This window comes from Thermobia domestica, chromosome 3 (genome assembly GCF_964235325.1).
Source record: "Thermobia domestica chromosome 3, izTheDome1.hap1.1, whole genome shotgun sequence".
NCBI classification, from domain to species: domain Eukaryota; kingdom Metazoa; phylum Arthropoda; class Insecta; order Zygentoma; family Lepismatidae; genus Thermobia; species Thermobia domestica.
In genome coordinates, this window is record NC_137456.1 from 275,216,565 (window position 1) to 275,241,671 (window position 25,107).

The 25,107-nt window shown below is 35.1% G+C and overlaps 1 protein-coding gene and 1 long non-coding RNA gene across 2 annotated transcripts in view; one reads left to right on the top strand and one right to left on the bottom strand.

The window, feature by feature from the left end:
- Nucleotides 1-6,780, bottom strand: part of Dis3 (exosome complex exonuclease RRP44-like protein Dis3) — a 145,729-nt gene extending 138,949 nt beyond the window's left edge. The window contains exon 1 of the mRNA XM_081752414.1: nucleotides 6,622-6,780. Within this exon, the coding sequence (XP_081608540.1) occupies nucleotides 6,622-6,675 (54 nt within the window). The 5' untranslated portion in view covers nucleotides 6,676-6,780. The remainder of the gene's footprint in view (nucleotides 1-6,621) is intronic.
- A 4,214-nt stretch (nucleotides 6,781-10,994) lies between these two features.
- On the top strand, nucleotides 10,995-24,265 carry LOC145681064 (uncharacterized). Its single transcript, XR_014130718.1, has 2 exons — nucleotides 10,995-11,208; nucleotides 16,087-24,265. It is a non-coding gene; the product is annotated as an uncharacterized LOC145681064 (long non-coding RNA).
- The last annotated feature ends 842 nt before the right edge of the window (nucleotides 24,266-25,107 follow it).

A 25,107-nucleotide genomic window follows, 5' to 3' on the forward strand; every position in this document is an offset into this window, starting at 1 on the left:
TTGGGTCTGAATATTCGTCTCAGGATCTTGTTCTCAAATACTTTCAGTCTACGTTCTTCCCTCAGAGTAAGCGACCATGTTTCGCAACCATACAGAAGCAGGATGTCTACCAGTCAGGGAAAGTCAGTTGATTATGCTTGCTTGCTAGACACCTTGAGAACAACAGACATATATATTTTAATCTTCAAATCCCTGGACAGAATTCGTGACAACAAGAGATTTTGAACTGAATAATAACACGAATTCCCTGCTTTTAGTCGACATTTAATTTCTTCGTAAATATCGTTTTCGTCTGTTAAAATTGATCCTAGATATTTGAAAGAATCCACTTTATCAAAAGTATTATTCGATATTTTAACGAATCCAAAATTTGCCCTATTACGATCCCGAGGAACGTCTATGCTATGTATTTAGTACATAAATTTCGCCTAAAGTTTTAATTTTTTTTCGGAAAGGGGATCGGACCCCTCTAAATACGCCACTATTATCTGGAAACAAGCAAATAGACGTGGACATAAAAGAATTTCTGTCTTAAATGTCGATGGTGGTTTCTCCGTTGGAATAGTTAATGACTTAAAAACACCATATTACGAAGAGAAGAAAGCAGGATTCTCCCGTTACCCGTTCAAAACGGGATTTTCCCTAATCATCCTCTGCATGATACTTGTTTTTATACTGTGCTGTACATACATTTGAGTCTCATTGTATTATGATTATTATCTTCCATAATCGAAATAACAGAACAGGAACGGAATTTTATTTATTTTCACTTTAAATCAATTTATTTCGGAATTTGATTTAAATCAATGATTTTTATTAAAAAAATCAAGTGATTTAAATCTTGATTAAAATCGTGATTTAAATCAGACTGATTTAAATCAATCCACCCTGGTTTTCTCTAGAGTATATATATATATATATATATATATATATATATATATATATAAAACTAGCGACATTAAACTGTCTGATTGAGAAGTAAAATATACGTTTTGTTTTATATAGGTCCACAAGCATTGTGTGTAGCATAGGTAGCCAATGTGTGGACCGCGGTCCCCTAGTCGATCAACAAGTTGTAAGAGGATATCACAGTGGTCTATCTGTATCGATCACTGTTTAGTGTTCTTTAATTCCTTTTGTTGGGCTGTGAACAGACAAGCAGACCGCCACTGACTTCAGAAGTTAAAAAAAAAAAAAAAAAACTAAGTTTAGTGATTTTCAAATCTAAAAAGAGTGGACACGACTGATGTATAGGCATTTGATTGAAGATCAACAAAATTATACAAATAAATTACAACCAAACTGGTGTAGTTCTCTTTAATGCACTACTATGAGCTTTCCAACTATTAACATATGTAATCACTATAGATTTATTATGCACATGACTTGAAACAATATCAAGAAAATTGTAAGTATTTCAATGATTACCAGAACACACTATTAGTCTCTCGACAAATCTCATCAAATGCTTTCCCTATAACACACCAAATAATACATTCGATCGCGCCTCGTTGCTGGGCGTATATGAAATGCAGTTCCGAAGTTACAATATCAATCCCCATGCTAAAGAGCAATATATAAAGACAATGTAAGGCATATCCTCTCTTCTAATATACAAGGTTTGTCCGGGAAGTGGTAGGACTGATTTTTTTCACTCCAAAACGTGATGAAGGAGGGTGATATTACTGCGCTGGTGTTGGGTGATGATGGGTCTTAGCTACCAGCGCACCGCCGTCAGTAGTCTTCAAGCTTCACGGAGTGTAGATCGAGTTTAAAATCAGCCCCTTTCAAGATGCCTTGCCATATCCACAATGAATCGTTTGTTAGAGCAGCGTCACGCGGTGAAGTTTTGCGTCAAATTGGGTAAGACTGCGAGTGAGTCCTATGACATGATCAAGACTGATTACGGAAGTGATGCCATGGATCGATCAAGTGTTTTTGAGTGGCACAAATTGTTTCGGGAGAAAAGAGAGCAAGTTGATGATGAGTATCAGTCAGGACGCCCTTCAACGGCAAGGAATGGTTCACAGAGAGTTTGTACCGCCTGGTCAGACTGTGAATGTTGAATTCTACGTGGAAGTACTTGAAAGACTTAGAAAACGAGTCGCTCGTGTACGTTACCAATTGCTGGAACTTGGAATTGGAAGCTTCATTACAACTATGCGCCGAGCCACACCGCCTTTGCTGTCATTGACTTCCTGACCAAACATGGCATCACACAGCTTCCCCAGCAGGGCGGAAAGACTTAAATCACTTGATTTTTAAAATAAAAATCGTTGATTTAAATCAAATTCCGAAATAATTTAAAGTGAAAATAAGTAAAGTCTCGTTTCTGTTCTGTTATTTCGATTATGGAAGATGATAATCATAATACAATGAGACTCAAATGTACAGTATGTACAGCATAGTATGAAAACAAGTGTCATGCAGAGAATGATTAGAGAAAATCTCATTTTGAACGGTAACAGGGCAATCATGTTTTCCTCTCTTCGTAACATAGGATTTATATTGTAAATCGTTAACTAATCCAACGGGGAAATCACCATCGACATTTAAGACGAAGATTCTTTTGTATGCGCGTCTATATATTTGTTCCCAGATAATAGTGCGTATTTAAATGTGTCCTATCCCCTCTCCGAATTTTTTTTTAAGATTTTATAACTTTAGGCAAAATTTATGTATTTCGTGCCGCAAGCTAGTTACAATTTCCTTAACAATATGCCCCTGCCAAATATCAGTAACTTTTGTGGAAAAAAAAGTGTCACTTTGATAAGCGTTGCTGTACTTTTTCTTTAACGCTTAACCTTTCAAATTATATAACTTCTTCAATATTAGATTTAAAAAGTACCAATAAAGCTTTCTACTTCGTTTTTCCAGGACTGAAGGCATTGTAGAGCACGTTACATGTGCTTTCACGCCTCTCTGCGACGGGACAAAGGATGTGAGAACTTCATAAATTTTAAAAAAAGATATTTTTTGTTGTGCCTATTTTTATTATTTTTTGGCGGGCCTACATTTATCATTCAGAAGACTGAAATTCTGCACACTCGTTCAGTGCACCCTTAGTATTTTTCAGATGTTTTTCAGATCTCTACGTGAAAACAGGGGGGTCCAGAGGGGCAAAAATGTAAAAAAAAAATGGATATTTTTAACAAAAAATAGTTTTCTTCGCGATTTTCCCGCCTAAGATGGAGACACATGAATGGTACCATCTGAAAGGCTGTTCTATTCTGAAGAGAATTCTATTCTATTCTAATGTACGAATCATGATCTTAGGATAAACAGGGATGTCTCAGGAAACTGTTACCTATGATCCTGTTTTATACGGGAAACTGGGGTATTTAGGGATATTATTTTTCGCGGGCTTACTTTTGCATCTAGAACTTTGAAATTTTGGACACTCATTCACTGTACCCCTTAGTATTTTTTAGATTTGTTTCAGATTTTTGCCTTTAAACAGAGGCGGTACAGAGGGTTAAAAAGTAAAAAAGGGGATATTTCTTAACAGAAAATCCCTTTCTTCGTGATTTTCCAGTCCCAGATAGCCTACACGATGGAGACATTTTGGTGGTACCGTTTGAAACTCTGTTTTATTCTGAAGAGAATAATGCACAAATCATGATTCTAGGATAAATAGGGATGTCTGAGGAAATTTTTATAGGTAATAGTATACATGAGAACCCCCTGATCTGCGTTTCTTCTGTGTTTTATTACCACTTCTACATGAAATACCATAAATTTTCTACGTAGTGCAATAGTAAGAAGTATCCATGTGCACAAGACATGCGATATGCGTTAAATTCCCCCCCCCCCCCCACACACACACATAGTCATAGATAAAGTACAAGGGCACTACACATGCAGATATGAAGTACAGGTACGTTCTTTTTTATTTTCGTATCAGTCGATAAGTAAATAAAAGTCGCATTGTTACCCCCTTTCTAAGTTCGTACATACTCAATGAATAATCCCTAAAAGTATGAGCGTCCTGCTCCTTCGGGAATTGATGCAGCTTCATGTATACTATCCTTTTTATATTACATCCGGGTCATCTGGGTATTGTTGGAATGTTCTTAGCTTATTGTTAAATATTTTTGCCGTCCTTACTATTCAAGATAGAAGCTTAAAATTTTGTACATACATTTAGTACAAAAGGGGGGATTTTTTCCACCCTTAGTATTTCCCAGTTGAGTTTGAGATCTGTGCGTTAACACAGGGAAGACCAGAGGGGATCAAAACTTGAAAAAAAAAAAAAAAAAAAAAAAAAAAAATCAGAAAAAATCCCGACTTCTCTCAAAATTTTCCGCTTTAGGGACATGATAGAGAAAATGTGAATGTTACCGTCTTAAAGGCTGTTTTATTCTGAAGAGAATGAGGTATGAACCATGACCCTAGGATAAATAGGGATGATGCTTGACTGAAAGTCTATAATTAAAAAACATAATTTAAAATTAAGAAACATTGTTTGGGATTGATATAGGTTAACGATTGGGGATTAATTCAAAATTCAACCCTAATACTTTCACTTAAATGGCATATACTAATTCGTAATGCTTTTTCTCCAGTTCGCGACTTGTATTATACGAGGAGAAAGATTTGATTTAAATAAAAAAAATCGATTTAAATAAAAAAAAAATCATCAAAATAATTTTTTTTAAAAAAATCATGATTTTTTCCAGCCTGTTCCCCAGCCACTCTACAGCCCAGAAATGTCGCTCCTGCAGACTTCTTCCTCTTCCCCCGACTGAAAAGGGTCATAAAAGGACGGCACCACGGCTCGGTCCAGGCCATTCAATAGGAAGCTGAAGAGCATTCCAGTTTCTGCGTTCCAGGGAGCTTTCAGTAATTGGCAGAGTCGCTGGAAACGCTGTGTTGGTGCAGAAGGGGCATATTTTGAAAATTATTAAGTCGAAGTGTCAAAATTGTGAATAAATTATTTTTTAAAAATTCAGTCCTACTACTTTCCGGGCAAATCCCGTAGTTCGACAGAATAGGATTCATCTGTTATTAGGAAAGAAACCTAACCTAACCGAGGTATCGTAACTTCATCTATCCTAAACTAACCAATCCATAAGTAGATATTTTCACGTTGACATGCTGGCGGGCCTTAACGGATTTAATCCCTTTTAAATAATTAGAGAAACGTTACCGTTCATACCGCTATGATTTCTAACCAATTAGATTCGTGAGGAACTGTTCCGAGGAACGAGTTCCTTAGAAATCGATTAAGTAAATGAATAATTCAAGTAAAAATCTCACATTTGATCAATTTCAAGACTGTGCCATACGATTTCCTGAAAGGGGGCTAGTGTAGTTTTGAGCACCACATTTTGGAATATTTACAGACAAAATTCAATACTTGGTATGACAAAACATGTTTATAAGGAACAAATTTCCGCAGGCGACAGAATAAATACAAAGTAATACAGCTGTATTTTATGGTTACAAATGTAGGTCACTAGTGTAAAATCATTACAAGTGCTTTACGACGGATAAAGTAGCTGATTGCATATGAAAGATGACTCTATTGGATGCTATTTTTCACTGGCGGTATATTTCTGCACAGTGAACAGAATCTGTATTTTAAGCTTAGAAGTGCAGCGATATCAGTATGCTGTATGCCATGACAAGTGCTGTTGAAACTCGTACGATTACCAAAACTCATTTCTTTTCAGCACTCTCCTTTACGCTCATACCCACCATCGCGGACGACCCCTCCGTGGGCCCACCAGCTTCGCCCTGCTCTGACTCAGATAACATTTCTTTTTGGCACTCACCTAGCACAGGCTGGTTGGTGTTTTTGGCGCTGTAGCTTTTATGCCACACATCCGCAAGCCGTATGTATACGCAAATTGTAAAATAAATAAATAAATAAATAAAAATAATTTTAAAAATTGTAAATCTTCAACAATTACTCCGGAGAATGTTCCGTTAAGGGGGTCCAGTAATTTCTTCCACACGAAAGTTGCAATTTCTCCGCTTCTTTCCATTGATTTTCGTTTGATTACATAATATAACGTTATATTAGGTTAGGTTAGTTTTAGACCCCCTTAACGGAACATGGACCATTATTTCTAATGGCTCCTGAATTTTATCTATGTCACGTGAGATATCTTCATGTCGCCCAGCAGAAACCTTTTAGGAGAGAATAAGAAGGAAATTAGTGAAAGAACAAAAATTTTTCAACAATTATTTCTAGTGGTGCGCTAAAAGTGAACCAATACCGAAAGTTGACTTACTTCGGTAGTTAATAACTTGGTTTTAATTATGTATAGAAGTAGCCCCTAGATTTAGGTTAGAGTCTAATGCCTTTCAGTTGCAACATTATATGAAACGTATACCTACATCTTAACGTGAGATCTAAATGACGTGAGCCTCCTCCGGGAATCGAACCTGTCTCTCCCGAACAGTAAAATTAGAGAGTAAAGTTCTTTAATAAATTAAAATACCCCAAACCTACAATTCGTAAGTGTATCTGCTGGCTCCGGTAAAATGCAAGTGACACGCATTTCTATATATTTTAATACTATTTTAAACACTAGGGTGAATCAAGCAAGGGCGAAATGATGTAAGAAGACACACACATACAAAGCATTTAAATAAGGTATTTTAAAACATTACCTTCAATATATTTCCTTTCTTTGTTTTTCTTATAAACGTCTTTTGCGTTAACATGGTTATAATAACTACTCAACTCTTATTTGGCACATAACACTCATCAACACGCTTCCATTTTCGAATGTCTTTTGTTCATCTGAAATTTACGCTCTCAGAATTTCATTTGTTATCTCGTTCCACTTCTTGACAGTGGATATTTCGTTTCTTTTTTTTAAGTTCCTAGAGGCCTTATGCAGAGTCGTTTGAATTTTGATTAGTGACTTACTAAAGAGTTCGACTAACATATGTTTCCTGCAGTAGTAAAGCTATTAGTAAGATACTAATCACATGTCAAAACGACTCTGCATAAGGTGGTATAAATCTAATACTTCACAAGCTACAAACTATGGGGCCTATGTAGGGTCGTTCTGAATTGTGATTAGTGCCATACTAAAGAGTTGACAAACAAATACTTCTTGCAGTAGTCAGGCCTTTAATATTACGCTAATCATACGTCAAAACGACTCTGCATAAGGCGGTACGAGTCTAATTTTCACAAGTTCTCATAATTTGTGTGGCTCAAAAGTTTGACAAGAACTTGTGTACAGGACAGAGTTTTCACTAGTCAGTTATCAAATTTACAAGTTAGCTTACATACATAGAGAACGTGTACTATATGTTTGATTGTTTTCGGTAGTGCTAGTTAATTCAATCAAAAATAGTGATAACAGAAGTGAAATTAAATATTTTCAATGCAATAAGAAATTCTAAATATATTTAGTTTGATAGTAATTTGACATAAAGTAAAAGTAAATGAATGAGCAAAACTAGAAATATTGCAGACGTCCCAGACCCAGGAGCTCGCTGAAGCATACAGAAGTAATTCATAAGTTCGAAACATATATTAGGGTAAAATAAGTAAATCTACATTAATGAAGATTAATACTATCTGGCACACGCTATATATAAAGTAATAAAAAATAATAATTCAACTAATCTTAGATTAGATTCCAATAACTTCGGTACATCAAAGAACGTCTAGTAAAACGTACTATAAACATGTAAGTAGGCATGGTGAAAAAGTCCAAATGTAATTTAAATGTTCAAAGATAAAAATATTAAATTAAATTAACACGTTATTTGGAATGTATATTTTAATGTTTGCTTAAAATAAACTAGAAATTTTCCTTTATTCACAAAAATTAGATAAATCAATGAGCATTTATTTTACTATACAGTTTCTTGGCCAAATTTGCACCAAGGATCTTATAAAATAGAGGATCTGCCCTTACAACAATATCCTGAAGCCATATGTACCAGTTTCTCCACTCCTACTCTGCCCACTCCGCCCAATAGGATCGCAATGTTTTGAGCCAACAATCATGGCGGAAATGAATGTAGCCAATCAGGCAATGACAGAATCGAGAGTAGCCAAGCAGACGTGCCGATGCTCGGTTGTTTTTTGGCTTCATCGATTTAATAGGATGAAGATACATATGGGCAGATCCTCTATTTATAACATCCTTGGTTTGCACTCTGTATCAGACTCTTAATTATTTCAACACGAGAACACCAAGCTATTTATGCGTGTTAATTACACAAACGCCGTTTCCAATCTCTTGTAGATGTTTACGAGTAAACTACAAACTAACAACACCAGAATAGTCTTTTCTAAAACAGAATCATTGAAAAAGTAAATTAGTGCTCTTGTAACACTAGTCAAAAGTGTTGTAGTTAGTATTTTACGCTTGTAGGTTCGAGAAATAAATACTCGTATATTTATACAATCATATGAACAAGTATTATAAGCATGTGAACAATTATCTCAATCATATGAACAAGAATTACTATTCTATTGTGCTGCCAAAATGTCTTGAGCCGTGGCAAAAATGCGAACTAAAGCTCACACCCTCACCCACCCACGCGTTGAGCCAATAGGGGTTCAGCTGTTAGTAAGCGAGAGAAAGCGAGTGGAATTCCTCCAGCCGATAGCAGCGCTTTCTACGGAAGACTAGGGATCAAGTCAATGTGTCATATCTTTTAGTAGCTTTGAGAAACTGGTCACGGTTCTGGGGCCTCATTATGTAATAGTTCGTGACAGCTCTACGTAAAATTTGCGTTTACTTTCTGAAAATGAATATAATATAGTAATTTTGACATAAAGCGCCAGTAAAGCAAATCTTCAACGTTGGCATAATCTACTCTTCGCCCCTCCGAGCGCGATGGGCGATGGTCACCTCAATATTTTTTTCTCGTCCCTTCGATCCCCATTTTTTTATGTACAATCTGTGAATAATAACAATAATAATATGTAGAACTAATAATAATAATATCCAAAGCAAAAGAAGCTTAGTTTCCTTGCCTCCCCTCTTGCCCTAAACTACTATCAAAAATCCTTGAGCGATATTTTACTGTACTATGAGCCGCAAATTTTGTGGAGCGGGAGATGTCATTTGTGGTACCCTTCCCAATATATGCAAAACGTAGTTTAACGCTAATAATGCAAAGGCGCGTAACTGGTATCCATGTATAGCAAAACACAGAATTTGCGATGTGTACATGTATACTTGCCGCGACCTTATCCTGATAGCCGAGATACGCAGCTTCAATTCAGGCGACTCCGCGCACATTACATAGTTCCTCCCGTTACACAAGTAAAACATTACTTAGGAGATCAATTCAAAGAGCTAATTGAGTTCAAGTATATAAAAATGTCAATACAGAAACAATATTTAAAATAAATGATACTACATTTATTAGTAAAGGGTTATGAAAATGACGTCACAACTCAGAATCGGAAAGAGAGAAGGAAAGAAAGAAGTGAAAAGCCGGCAGCTAAGATGCGAGTCTCTTGCAAGTGTTGCAAGATTATAAACTTGAAAAACCTTATAACAAAAGCAGAGGACCAGTAAAATTACTTAATTTGTCAATGTTAGAAACCGTCCACAATGGATAGGAAATGGCTTAATATTTTTATATGATATATAAATTAAATAGAGTAACTACACCATAAGAAACTTCATGCCTGCTGATAAATGAAACAAAAGGAAGAACGGAATTCACATGTAACTTCTGCAATTTTTGTGCAGAGAGTAACACTGCTCTGCCAAATATCATCTTCGCGTGTGCGTTAGAGTGAGTACGTGGGTGTACTGAAACTGAAACCATGAAGAGTGTTAAGCGCGAAGTTGAAAATATGAATGAATCCGAATTATCATCTTCTCAGTATTATCGCAAACACGAGGAAGGGAAACCTCTTTATAGTCAAGCAAAGTAAATTGCCAACAATTTGTACGCTCGACTAAGAGAAAAAAATGCAGACACAACTATTGAAGAAATTGTTAATATGATTGTTGCCGGTTCGCTGTGGTTTACTCAGTGTCAATGTAGAGTTGCTGTGCTTTTAGAAAAAAAAAAATCGTATTTTTAATTTATTGTGTGGGAGGGTGGCTGCTCGTATGTTTCTGTTTATGATTGACCATTTCCAGGTAGATATATGAGAATAACTTCATTTCTTATCCTTTCTTACCTTAATCAATTGAAATGAATAAGCAAAATAGTTTTCATGCTCTCGGGTTTTAATTGTGAGGATTGCAAATACATCACATGCGAATTTCCAATACATTTATTACTATTGTCGTGTCTTCATGAATTATTAAAACAAATAGACCAAAAAACATATTTTTTGTAAGCGGCAGGAAAAGGACGAGAAATCATCGCTCCGCGAATATCAGCTGAAACTCAGAACAGCGCCAGTTGAAACCCTGGCGATTGAGAGCCAAACCAAAACACACACACACACACATACAAAGGCTTCCCTGTGAAAAGGTTCGCGCGCCGACATGTATTAATGCGCTTGTGATGCGGCTCTCAAGTTAACATTGCGTTTAGTATAGTAATGGAATTAGGTCCGTGAACCCATTTCGTTATGATATGCGTCAATACAATACAAAATGTGCTAAAAAAAAATGAATAGTGTATCTCTGAAAGAGTAATCTTAGTTTTCAATTTCGATAATGAGCATAGAGATTGTAATTGAGTTTGAATTATTTTCGTCGTGCTCCAAAAATTTTAACGAGGACTAATATGAAAACAAGCAGCTTATAACATGTAACATAACCACGTTCGTCTTTTGGTCTCATTCCGTACAGTTTGCAAAATTTTGTGAATGCAACGTAATGCCAAAGCTGGAATAAACAATTATGACCATTATGCCAATATTCGGATACTAAAATGTATATTTTGCATAGCGTTGATACACCACTGTACGAAAATAGACCCTTTGGGCCTTATGCAGAGTCGTTTTGAAACGTGATTAGTGATATAGTAAAGAGTTCAACTAACATAAGTCTCCTGCAGTAGTCGGTTGTTTAGTATGACGCTAATCATACGTCGAAACGACTCTGCATAAGGTGGTTTGTCTTCATGTTAATTTTGTAATTACTTTCCATCAATAGTTGAAATACTGCTAGAATCATATGTTTTGCCGAAAATAAACAAACAGACGAGCAGCACAAGAGTTGTTTCAAATATGTTACTTGTTCAAAAGTATCGTTTTCCAGTTATTTTTGGGTGTATTCTTGCTGGGTTTTGCGCAGGATTTCTGTATAGGTATTTATGCGAACTTACATGTTAGAATTAAAATTGGAGTAAAGTTCGTACATGTTGAATAATATCCGTGAATGTTCGTGCTCCTTGCTAATGTACCTTAGTTTCGTTCCTTTCGTGTATTAGAACATATTTGCCAGAGTAGCATAATTCATGTCTGAAATACACGGTTTGAGGTTTTTGCGTGTTGCATTCTTGTACACTAAAGAGATTATGAAGGACAGTACCTATTATTTATTTATACATATGGGGATATAGTATACGTAAGACCGTCTGAGTTCCAGAAGAAGCTGGACGCTCATACTTTTAGGGATTATTCATTGAGTATCTACGAACTTAGAAAGGGGGTAACAAACCCACTTTCATTTACTTATCCACTGATACGAAATAAAAAAGAACGTACCTATTTGCCCTTGTACTTTATATGCTATAGCGCATTACATTATATGCAACAAGGATTTTGGTCTGCATCATGATATAAATTTAAAAATATTTAACATTTTTCGAATCGAAATCAACAAAATTTATTCTAGAAAGTAAAAACTATGTTATCTGTGGTAAAAATAGGATGTTAAGCACATATAATGAAGACAACGCAGTGATTTAATTTGGTAACGTATAAATATATAATATGAAGTATCCTCGCGCACGGAAGACAGGGGGTTCTCATGTATACTATTACCCTGCCTTTTTAAGGTCGTACATAGTCTATGAATAATCCCTAGCAACAGAAAGGAACCAATGAGACCTGTGATTAATACTAACAGTGACGGGATATCACTGCCTTGCCCAAAGTAAAGAGTTACCGTAAGAAGTATCCATGTGCACAAGACATGCGATATGCGTTAAATTTCCCACCCCCTTACACACACAGTCATAGATAAAGTACAAGGGCACTACACATGCAGATATGAAGTACAGGTACGTTCTGTTTTATTTTCGTATCAGTCGATAAGTAAATCAAAGTCGCTTTGTTACCCCCTTGGTAAGTTCGTAGATACTCAATGAATAATCCCTGAAAGTATGAGCGTCCAGCTCCTTCGGGAACTGACACGGCTTTACGTATACTATATCCTTTTATGACAATTTCCCTGAATGACATTTAGAATCTTCGTTTCATGGCTCCAGAACTGAAATTAAATCTTTCAAATGTTACGTCCCATGCTCATGCCGGCTACACTAAAGGAGACGGTGATGATGAGAAATGAATGAAATGGTGAGGAGGAAACAGGAGAACGCCGAAAAAACCCACACGGTGTTTGCCCACCACAAAGCTCACTTGGCTCGTGCTGGGATCGAACCAAGGACTCCATGCATCAGAGATAAACGCTCTACCACTAAGCCACCGGTGCCCTGACTTTAGAACTCAGTACCTTGTTTTTGTTTAAATTGTGATAAAGGTGGACAACAACGAGTCCTGCGGGGCTTCTAACCCCTTTGCTCGCCCAGCTATATTTTGTGAAGTAACACAGATCTGGATATGTGCAAGACTGGGGGAGAAACTGAAAGCTATCCATTTCCAGCCCTTCACCTATAACGGATTACGTCTCTCGGCGAGCACATTGTCTACGGAGCAAGGTTCTAGAACATAGGTCCCCTTCCCATTTAGCTGTAATATAGACAGAAAACAACGTGCCCTACGAGGCTGTAACCCGCCTTTACTCGCCAACGCTCGATCGGCAATTCTGTGTGAATTAAATATTAAACTTCGGTACAGAAAGAGACCAACTTAGCTACTAACCTATATGGGGGAGACCTGTGTTCTAAAACCTTCCCGTCTACGTTAGTGAGGATGGAAGCGGCCTGGGAGCTGTATATTAGATACCATCTCGGTGAATTAGGAAAGACGTAACTGAAGTTGGCTGGTCGAGAAAGACCGTGACACCTTTTCGACCGAGTGCCTGCAACGAGATCCAAAGCTACTCAGTACTTATTATTAACGTACAGTCCGAACCACGACTGGGACTCAAATCTGCTATTTCATAGACCATCTTGCGACATGAAGGAAAGAGGAATCCATGATCATTTGAAATCAACCGCACAGTTTAGGCGGTTGCTCCCACACTACCTCGGCCCGAACGAGGTTGAAATCTTCGAGATTCAATGTGTGAATAGCATCTTCTGAATTAATCTTAGAGATTTTGTTTCGCATTTATTCCGTTAAGCCCCGCTAGCTTCTCGATATGACAGTAATTACTTATGCATAGGTTAGGTTGTGTTTGATTTCTTTCACTACTTAATATATAGGATCGTGCGGTAGGGCTTATCGGAAATTAATCCTTTTATTTTAGGTACTACTTTTCATCAAATTATTCCTTAAGAACCCATACATACCGCTGAAAATTGTTTACCATGCTTCATGTGACGCTGTAGTAAAAACTTGATAGTATCATCTTGATTTTTTATTTTGGAATTCCTGCAGAAAATTTTTGACTTACAAAAAAAAGCTCATCGCAAAAAGACAAACAAAGTTCTGCTATCGGGCATACCGGTACAATGTGTCAGAATTGAGAATGTGTATTGTTCAGCCCGAACTGTGTGTAATCTAAAGCAAGAATCAATACTTATGTGCCAAGTATCTGCTCGGGTAGAATGTTAGAACTAGGTTGTGCACGAATGCGTATGGGGTGTCGATCAAATTAAAGTCAACTAAATGAGAGTTAAGTATGGCAGGCGGTTGAAAATTTATCCTAGGTCAAGTGCACTGTTGATTGTGTTCTCTTACCTTTCCTGTAATCTTTCTACAAACCAGAGAGTCAAACCAGTAATCTTATGAAATAGTACTAGTGATACGGTACTGTGTGTATTGAAGAAGCAAGCGAAAATTTTTATATTTACATTTGCTTCGTCTTTCCTTTAAAAAAAGTTAAATACCAACCAACAACAATCATTCTTAACTTTTCCAGAACCTTATCTCACAAAATCTTTTTTTAAGTAGAATTTATCCTGAAACTTAAAGTTGCGGCATTTTTTACTGCTTTATGTTTGAGTGATGTGTATAGGCCTAACTCGAAGGATATTGGTTTATAGGCCAATAGGAGCAACTTGAAGGCCTAATAGAAATTGTAGTTGTTTCACGAAAATTAGGCATTTTGAAGGAAATTTACCGTTAAACATAACTGATTTGATGAATTCGCCCTCTTCCCTCCGATTGATTTCGAATTAAACAAAGCAGTAAGTCTGTAACTTCAAACAGAACATAATCCTTGTTTTATAAAACTTTGGAAATTTTTACAAAATTTTCTCAAAATACATTTTATTAAAGTGGGAGGGGAGGTAAAAATTAATTACCTCCTCACTGACCGATTACGACCTAATGCTGTGAAGATGATAGGTAGTTTTAGCAAAATGTACCCCTTATGGCACGAAAATCGAACTTTTGTTTTTGTTTTGATGATTTTTTTTTTTTTTTTTTTTAAATCGAGGGCTATTCAATCCCACATTCCTAATTGATATTCCAGAAACTTTAGATGCCAGAGTGCACGCAAATCGAATAATTATATGAGTTATCGTGTTTTTATTTATTTATTTTTTTAATTGTGGGAAGGAGTATTCACTTTTCATTTTGCTCGAACTCCGTGAAGTGAGAAATGTGGAAAAGTCTCGAACATAAACCGTGTTGCATAAAAATCACATAATAGTATGTAGAAACTTCTTTGAAAAATGTGGGAAGTAAGAATTCATCCTTCAAAAATAGCGGGGAAGTGAGTCCACGCCATATTCTTGAATGATTTTAATCCTTGCAGTGGGGATGTTCTCAAGCCTCAAATAATATACTCCATCTGAAACCTGTCGAAAGAAATTATTTTATTATATTTATGTAAGGAATGTAACCCCCCCTTCCCCAGCCTGGAGGACCAGGGTTTTCTGTCGGCGTTTTCTTGGACATAAATATAATGAGCAATGATACAATTTTTTAAAATAAAAATAATGGAATTAGAAAAGTTTTTTTTTTTTTTTTTTTTTAATTTATTTTGTTTCACGTAATTGTGTTAAATACAATACGTCCTTAAAGTTAATATTATTGAATGGAATAATATAGTAACAATTTGAATGGAATTTAACTGGTAAGAATTTTATTTAACTCCTGACGGAACTGCTCTGTCATAACTTTCATTTTGAACATCCATAAAAACGAGTTAGAAGTACTTTCAGTTACTTTTCGGTATACATTAACTTTCCAGTCACCCTGTAGTAACAATTAATATAAAAAAAAATGTATAGTAAATAGTAATTATATTTTTAACAGTCACTTTATATTTCCTGCAGACAGGTATTTATAAATAATCATCTACTACGTAAGTATATTTCAAGGAAAACTTCTTCCTTTTCGTCAGGGAGTGACCCCTTCACATGACCCCTATTTCTCATTCACATATCGACTCTGTGCTTATCCTTGTAAGTGTTACACTTGAAGAACAACAATAAAATTTTAAAATTGAAAATCTTAGACTGTGTAAACGTCAAAGAAAATTAACGAAAAAAAAAAAAAGTTATTTTTAGGCGGACCTCAATAAATAAGAGCTTTCTATACAGCAAGAACTACTGATTGTGTAATTGTACTGAATAGTTAGTTCTTGGTATGTAAAAAGCTGTTTATAAACTAGCTAGTCAAACACAATGAAACCGTAATTATTTTGTATATTTCTTTACGTTAATTTTCGTTGAAGTTCAATCAAAGATTAGCAAAGAAACAGGTTCATGTAAATAAAATATGCAATCATTGCTGTCGAATGAAGAGATACAAGTCTTTCTTGAAATATAGCCGAAGGTTATTCACAAATATCTGTCCTCAAGGAATATGAAGGTGAATGTTAAAAATAGAAAGATAAATGTTTCTATGTTCTTTAAGTAACTACGTAGAAATTACTTTTGTTGCAGACAATCCTACATGACCGACCTTCCCGAGAAGCGAGCTGCTTTGTTTAAAGCTGATGAAGAAGGGAAAAAGATATTTCAAGCCAAAATTGAAGAAATGAAAGCGAAATTAAAATAAAAGAAAGTAGCTGTTGATGAAAATATTGTTCAAGATTTGAAACACCAATGTGACCTGCTACAAACAAATGAGATTTTTCCGCATCTATTGAACTAAATAAAATAATATATATCAAATATCATGGCGATGTTCAAGTTTCTCAATTTATTTTTTATTAACTTGTAGTGGTAATGTTATATGGTGATGTTTTGTTCCTGTAAAAGCAATAGTACCAATGTGCAGGTAAATCTGACACAGGTACAATCAATGATAAAGTAATTTTTTACATGTCAACTTATTTGGTATCTCGTTGGGTCAGATTTTGCATTCCTGCTTTTCTCTATTGTCAATATAATATTTCACCAATCCCCATTGAAACTCGAAACGTTCATTGCGTCGAAATTAAATTTCTAAAAACTGACTGATTACGGTTGCAGTGCCTTCCCGTTGCTAACAAGGACAGAGTATGTATTAGCTGTTACCGATTCCATCTAAATTCACATGTATTATTCATGACAAAAGGGCAGATCCTTCTTTCGTTCAGTGTATTATGCATACCGAGACTTAAACTTTTAAACTTGAAACTTTTCTTGACTGTTGCTAGATACTGTCTTTTTCAAGTCTAAATATGAATTTTTGTGGTACATGTATTTTCCAATTCGTAGGTCAGTGGTTCGGATCTCGTAGCTAGTTCCATTTCTATTTATTCCCCTTGCCATAATTTGAGTTTGTGTTGAAATTCGTGTGCTTTCCTTTTTTTTAAATAGTGTTTGTTCTGTAGTTATTTATTTGTTTATTTAGTTGTAAGAGTGGCCAACTCTTGCCATATGCGACAGCGAAGACATAAAAAATGTGACGGAAGTTTACCGTTCATGCTACAATAGAGTATAGCATTAAACATCAAATTCTGTATAATTATGTGGGCAGTGAGTAAGCACTTGCTCAATCATAGCCCCCTTCGTCAAAGCGGGTTATGGTCTAGCCGAACGTGGTGTTAAAACAATTCATTGTTATTAAGTGAGCTTCTGTAATTGACGTACAACATATAAATTATCTTTCTTTTCATGTGCTTTCGCTAAGAACAATCATTTAGTATACATAAATTTTGGCGTAATGCAAATTATGTACTGGGTGTACACCGTAAGACTCCAAAATTTCAAGACCCACAGTGGCTTACTGGTAGAATATTCACCTATGGTACATGGGGCCCTTCGTTCGATTCCGGCTTGCTTTAGGTGAGTTTTATGGGGGACAGACATCGTATGCGTGGATTTTCTCGGCGTTCTCCCGTTTCCTCCTACTTTCTTCATTCCATCATTTTATTCATTCTCATTATTATCGACGTAACCGTCGGACGTAACTGTGAAAGCTTTCATTTTATTTTTTCAACATTTCAAATAAATGTAAAAGAAATGAACATTTGTATTCCAACATTATTATACATAAAATGATAATATAATTTTAAAAGTTTTATTGTAACACAAATTAGTACCTTCAGTTCAGTACACTAGCATATGGGCGCCTTTGGTGGCACGAAAAATATGTAACCTGTAGTTAATGTCAAGTCAAATGCAGCATTTCTAATGTGACAAGAGTTTGTGGCATGTTTTTAAGTCCAGTATGTTGTCAACTTCTGTAGCGTACACTTCGTCTTTAACGTACCCCATAATAAAAAGTTTGGAGGCCATGGTGCCTCAGTGGTAGAGCGCTCATCTCTAGCCCCTGAGATCCCAGCTTCCGCCAAGTGGACAGACACCAGGTGCGTGGGTTTTCTTAAGGTTCTTCCTTTTCCTCCCACTTTCATCATTCATCTCATTATCACCGTCTCCCTTAGCTTTGATGCATAACTCCAAATAATGATAATCATAGTAAATAAATAAATAGTCAGTGGCTAATGTCGTAGAAGCCAAGAAATTGATCCGCCTTGGCCAATCCAATGATTGGGAATGTAATATTTCAGGAACTGAAGGACTTAGTATGGTGGGGCACATCCTACTGAAACATTACTGTCAGCTGCGTGTGTGCTATATGTGGTACAGCAAATCTCTCCAACATATCCAAGTAAGAGTTAACGGTAACAGTATCTTGAAAGAAAAGCAACCCCACAATTTCATTATTCAGAAGTCCACACAAAATATTAACTTTTGGAGTCTCTCTCGAGTTTTCTACAAATGCACGAGGGTTTTCAGCATTCTAAATTCCTACATTGTAGTGATTTACTTTACCCGATAGGTGAAAGGAGGCTTCATCTGAAAACATTATGGGAGGTAAACGTGTATCGTTATCAGCAACACGATCCAACGTAGTGATTGCGAATGTTTCGCGCTTTGATCGGTCATGAGGCTGGATTTCCTACACAAGTTGTATTTTGTATACATGCAAGAGCAGTCAGCGATGAAGAATTTTGTGAACTGTCAGCCTTTTCATTCCTAGTTCTCTCTCTCTCTCTCTCTCTCTATTTGATAATTGACTTCTTTGGACTCCGTTCGAACGATCTGTGTTCATTTTGTAAACCCTCTTCCTGAATGCTGTAATTTCCACCACCACAGCACTGCTGTAAACTGATCACTTCTTCTTTTATAGTCTTGAAAGTCGAAGGATCTTTATTGTATACGACGAAAGTTTCGTTGCTTTGTCACATTTATTAGAGATCGCCATTTTAGAAATGATTACTGCTGCAGCGCTAGTATGGTTCTAGGGCGAATTTAGCAATCGAAAATTGGTTAAAGGACGATAGTTTCAATGATCATGAAGTTTACGAAATTACCAAAATACTAGAGGTAGTCTATTAACAAAGTACTTTACATATGACAATAAAATCCACAAACAGAAAAGGGGTGTGCTGTGAGTCCCGTTTACTCTCCCTCCTTTTAGTAAATATAGTCATGAAATATTTTGAAAATTATCCGGAAACACTTTAAATTTCTTAGGTATTACAGATTTATAGATGATTCTCATTAGTGTATAAAAATGATGAGAAATTCCAGAACCTACTAGAATATAAGCTCAACAATATTAAATTAAACCCCGAAAAATTACCACCGAGGTAAAATTAACATTTTTTTAAAAATTTTAATTAATGATTAATAGAAAAGCAACAAATTAATTTGAAATTATATATGGAACAAAATGCTTGTGACTATTCATACTAAATCAGTACATTCTTACAAAAGGAAATCTAATGCTTAAATTAATTTGTCTTACGTGTGTACAGAATGGTTTCATTGAGTCAAGATCTTGAAGAATAATTGTGATTTATTTTTCGATGTAGGGAAAAAAATCTTACATTTCTACTAAGATCAAAACAAAAATTAAATTACTGAAAAATGAATATCTTATGTGGCCAATCTTGTCTTACAAAATCAAGAAACTAGCTATTAAATTTGGTTATAAAGTACTTTATTCTAATCACGTAAAGGGAGGAAAATCACTCGCCGTTTATAATAGTTATTTTCTTGATAATTTGGTTCACTCTAGTCTATACAAAGTCAGTTGCAAAGGATAAATCATATATTGGCATGATCAAAGGGAACAAAAGGGTTAAGATTAAGGAATACAAAATTGGTCTAACTCTCAGGATTATCAATGCTTGACTACGTCAAGACATTAGATTAAATATGTAAGAGTTTTACACGTTTGCGAAGAAAGGTGTACGAATCGTATTTCACGTTCATCAAAATTTTGAAAAAAGGATTAAATTTGGACGAAGATAATTCGGATAAACCATGGCATAATATACCGTATTTTACGGACTATAAGACGCACTTAAAAACCTGCATATAAAATTCAGGTGCGTCTTATCCTCGAAATTAATATAAATATGTTCAGTGTTTCGTTTAAAATTCCTGCCCCACTCTTTAAAATGGCCATATATTCGATACTGCGGGAAACCTATCTCTATCTGGCAACATTGGATTCAACTGGCAGCAGCAGTGCACCGATGCGGGGATTCACAAGCTTGCTAACACTGTCTCCCTCCCGCCCCCGCCATCACAAAATTGCTTAAAAATTAAGGTGTGTCTTACAGTCCGTGAAATACGGTAATCAACAACTTTTAACAAACGTTAGTTAAAAGTAGTCAGAAGTTCATATTAACAGTTCTTAAGAGATGTAAAATAGCAATTAATTATAAAAGCAAATAAATACTAACATTCAGAATTGGCATTTAAATTATGGTAAGAATGATAAAAATGAAAAATACTGTACGCTTCGCACCAAAATTGTATTTAACACCAAACCGTCACTAAAGCATTTTGGCAACTCTGACACCAGTAGTACTCAGAATATAGCGCCATGTTAGTTTCAACGAATTCAGTCTGTTTGTTATTATTATTATTATTATTCGTTTCTTAGTTCTTTTCAATAATAAGTTACTGATATGCTTCCTTGCCCGATAACAGCTCCGTACAGTTTGTGTCATTAAACTAATTATATAAATTATATACTAATAAAAGGACGAAACAAACTGGATCTTTTTACACCAAATCCTCTGCACGTACGAATCATTAACTGTATAAATACATATTTGTAGCTTGGCTCAAAACCAAGAAGCTCGCATTATTATCGTCCTTAAATGGATGACATGATTCCCCCCACATATTACTAATAAATAAATGCCAATCTATGAACTCCAAATTTACCCATACGTAGAAAAAAAATCAGAAAGATTCCAAGTGCGACCTAGAAATAACACGCAGTACCATTTCGGCTCGAAGGATATGGGTGTGACAATATGGACCAGTGCGACTGCTAGGAAAATATTCTGTACCTACTGGGTTGAACGAAGGTACCAAAGACAGATTTAATAATTTGTTATGAAATCAGTGACATTACATAGCTTATCCTTGCATAAGTGACTAATGCGCGTGCTTTCTCTACGTATGATCCCTGGTTCAATCTGCTATGAGAGCTGCTCGCCTCAGAGTAGTGGTTCATATTAGTGATACCTAAATTCAAATAGTTCATTAATCGAATAATAAATAATTATTCGAATATTGAAAACGAATATTCTGATATTCGAATAACTAGTTTTAACGGGGGACGTTGAGCTCTGATCAACGAATGAATATAGTTGCACTCCAAGCGTACTTGAAGTATAGTTAGGTAAATGTCTATGTACAGTATGTTTACAACGCCTTGGTTCGATCCCAGCTCGCGTCAAGTACGCAAGCTTGGTGGACAAACACCATGTGCATGGATTTTCTCTGGGTTCTCCTGTTTCTTCCCACTTTCTTCATTCCGCCATTTCATTCATTATTTCATCATTACCGTCTCCTTTAGCCTAGCCGGCATAACCGTCGGACGTAACACTAAGATCTATATTTACAACACAAAATGTCTTGATCATATGCTTATATCTTCGGTCGTGTATGAGAAAAAGTCATAAGGTGCCCAACTATATGTTTCATTGGTTTAGTTATAACAAATCTGCGTTGGAGGTTGTTTTACAAGTGCTAATGGTTTCTTAATGTTATCTGTGTGTTACCTTCTACCCTACATTTTGTGAGATAAAAGGGTGAAGAACGACCACACCTGCTTCTGAAATGTCAAAGAAACTTTTGTTCAGATTGGTGGTGCAGTGGGTGTATTCAATTTTCAAGTTATTATGTTAAATTCATTCTTTCATGGGCAGCGGATATTTTTTTCTTCATGTACAGTCAGAAACAATATTAAGTACAGATTGGAGATATCATTTCTTATACTTCCAACCTACACTTAATATTGTTCTGACTGTATAATATATAAAGAACAAATATGTGTTCATATGCTATTAAAAGTAAAATCACGAGGCGCCCACAAAGAATAAACTTAGTACACTTTCTTATTGTGAAATATCCATTTAACTGTGCTTCACAATTCCAAGAAGTTTAATTTTCCTTTTTGTTTTTAGTTGTTAAGTGATTAGGGTATTAGATTGATGTGTGTAATTGGAACAATGGTATGGAACAAATCGAAAAATATAAGGAACATGTAAACATTGTCGTATCGTATTTTTTATATACGAGCCATTCCATGTCAAATCAACACACACTTCAAAAAAATTATCTTGTCAGATTCTGATGAAATTTGGTATACATTTTATTACCTTTGGAAAATGACAAATCCTGATATTTCAAATTAATATGTGAGTTGCTTTCGAAATTACAAGCCCCCATTTCTCAAAATTTCCCAAAAATTGAGACATTTGCAGTTGACGTGATATTGGTTAAAGTGTCTTTTTAAAACTTATGACAAAAAAGCTTTCATATGGAATATACTACTATAGATTTAAAAAAAAAAGTTTCGAGAAAATAAAAAAATTTAAATTTAATTTCTTCAAAAAACCATATTTTGAAATTTTTCAAAAAAAATATATTTAAATAAAGTATTCGAACTGTTATGAGTGTATCCCCTTAGTTTTATTTTAGGATCAGCATGAGATCACTTGTTACAAGAATTTCCACTTCCAAACGTGGAGTTTAAGTTTATATAAGTCCTTGTTGTAAAATAAATGAAAATATTTTTCTGCTTTTGCAAAAATTGCAACAAATATGAAAGTACTTGTCAAACTTGATGGATTACTTCTTGTGAAGCATTCCACATGTTTTGAATGTAGGAGCAGAACTCAACTTGACGATTCACGCAGAGATTGCGCAGACACGTTCAAACATGCATCGACTCGTTGACACTGAGGTACTGGACTTGACATAAACCTGATTTTAGTATACATGTGTACAGATATAATGGCATTTTGCTGCAGCAGCGTTTGAAAAGGATCCCTGTGATGGATTTGGTGGCATATTCAAGAGGTTGGCAGAGCAAGCAAGTCTATAGTGTCCATATGATAATCAAATTTTTATACCCTGGCAGCTTTTCGACTGAACAGCGGCAAACTTTATTCAATGTATTGTACACTTGTTAGTCAAGAAGAATTAAATGGATTTGTACAGCGGATGCACTGTGTAAAGTGAACCTTGTGATCCTGTGACTATGCACCTTGTCTGACGAAGATGGAGTCACAATTGAAAAACGCCTTTAAAGTTCACTCTAAACTTGAAAGAACGTTAGCAGTATCCAGACTTGAACTTCCAAATATAGACAAAAACCTCGTCAATATTTTTATTTTAGAGTGTGGTATATTATTATTTTGATTTTAATACATTCTTATTTGTCTCGTGTGATTTATTACTATTATTATTAAGGAACTAAATTAAAGGTCTTTTCAACACCACGGTTGGAAGTAAAAGCTTTACGTAACAAATAGTCCCATGCTAAACTTACACTAAAACTTCGAGGATGCATTCACAAAACAACCCAATTTTTTCTAATTTTTGAAAATTTTAAAATATATGGCTTTTTGGTCAAATCAAATTCATTTTTTTTTTCTCTCTCTTATATACGTACCACCTGAAAGTTCTTTTCGTAAGTTTAAAATGACACTTTAATCAACATCCTAGGTTCTTCAGGTCAGCCTCAAATGCCAATCAAACAAAAGTCACTCACGCAATTTTTGGTAAATTTTGGGAGCCTGTAATTTCAAAACCGGTTCAGAAATCAACTTGAGTTTTCACCTTGTTCCACATACTGGTGATAACGGTTAAAATATAAATTTCATTGCTATCTGTAAAGATCGATCTGAAACCTTGTGTTGATTTAATATTGAATGGCCCATTCGATGAAAACATATCGAGATTACTATTCTCTTTCATTACCTTAACGACGAAGAATGTAATTTTAAAAAGAAAAATATAACTTAAGATAAAATATAACAATAAAATTGCTAAAATGTAGTAATAGTATTTATGTAACCGAAAACTTCATGTACACTTCAGTTATTGATAGAACTCGAGTATCATTTTTATTACACAATGTAATGTACTAGATCTGTTTTCGTAAGGAAGACACAACATATTGATAATTATGCAGCAGTGAAATATTGATACACACATTTTTAATAAGAAAGCAAAATTATTTTACTACTTACGTAGTAGTTGTATGTAATGTAACTTTTAAAAAACATTTGTTCCTCTTGTGTGTTTAAAAACAAAAGACTGACTTTGTAATAAAGTGATGTTAGAAAATAAAATATATTCCTGTTTGGTAATTTTTCTGATTTTAATTTGTATCTCCATATAATATAATATTTTAATTTGAAGTTGGCACACCAAAGCAACCATGCATTGTGAGAAACATGTATTTTAAAGTTGTTGCTTTGTGTACGCTTATGTAGAAGTTTCATTCTGCTCTACGTGGAAATAACATTCACGTTACGAGATGCTTATGTTTGAAACCAATGAGGCAGTTGGAGAAACTAGCCGGAGATAACTCAATTTTAGGGAAGATTTTTTTTTCCACGCTAATATAAGGGACATTACTAAAGATAGCAACCAAGACCTAGAATTGAAAGACACTCATTATGTTATGACTTATGGTGATGATGTCAATCTCATAAGGATAACAGAAATATAGAAGTTTTATTAAATGTCTGCAAGGACATGAGATTAGAAGTAAATACAGAGAAAATTAAACACAAGGAAATTCGCCGTGACCGTTATACTCCTAATGATGGATATGTTAAAATATCAAGTAATTTTGATCAAGTGCATACTTTCAAATATCTAGAATAACATTATCAGTCCAAAATCATATCTACGAATAAATTAAATGCTCACTGAGAGAAGGTACATCGTGCATTTTAGTCCCAATTTTTTTGTCTTTGTGAATTCTGTAGAAACATATGAAGCTTGAAATACATAAAACGATAATTATGTTTGTTGTGCTGTATGGTTGCGAAATATAGTCATGTAGCCACAATGAAATGAAAAAAAAAAAAAAAAAAGAGACACTTTAAATATTTTAAATGAAAACCGAACGAAAAAAATATTAGGGAGACCTAAGTGCAATGGAGAACAATAAGATGGGCCTCGCAGAAATAGGAATACAAAGTA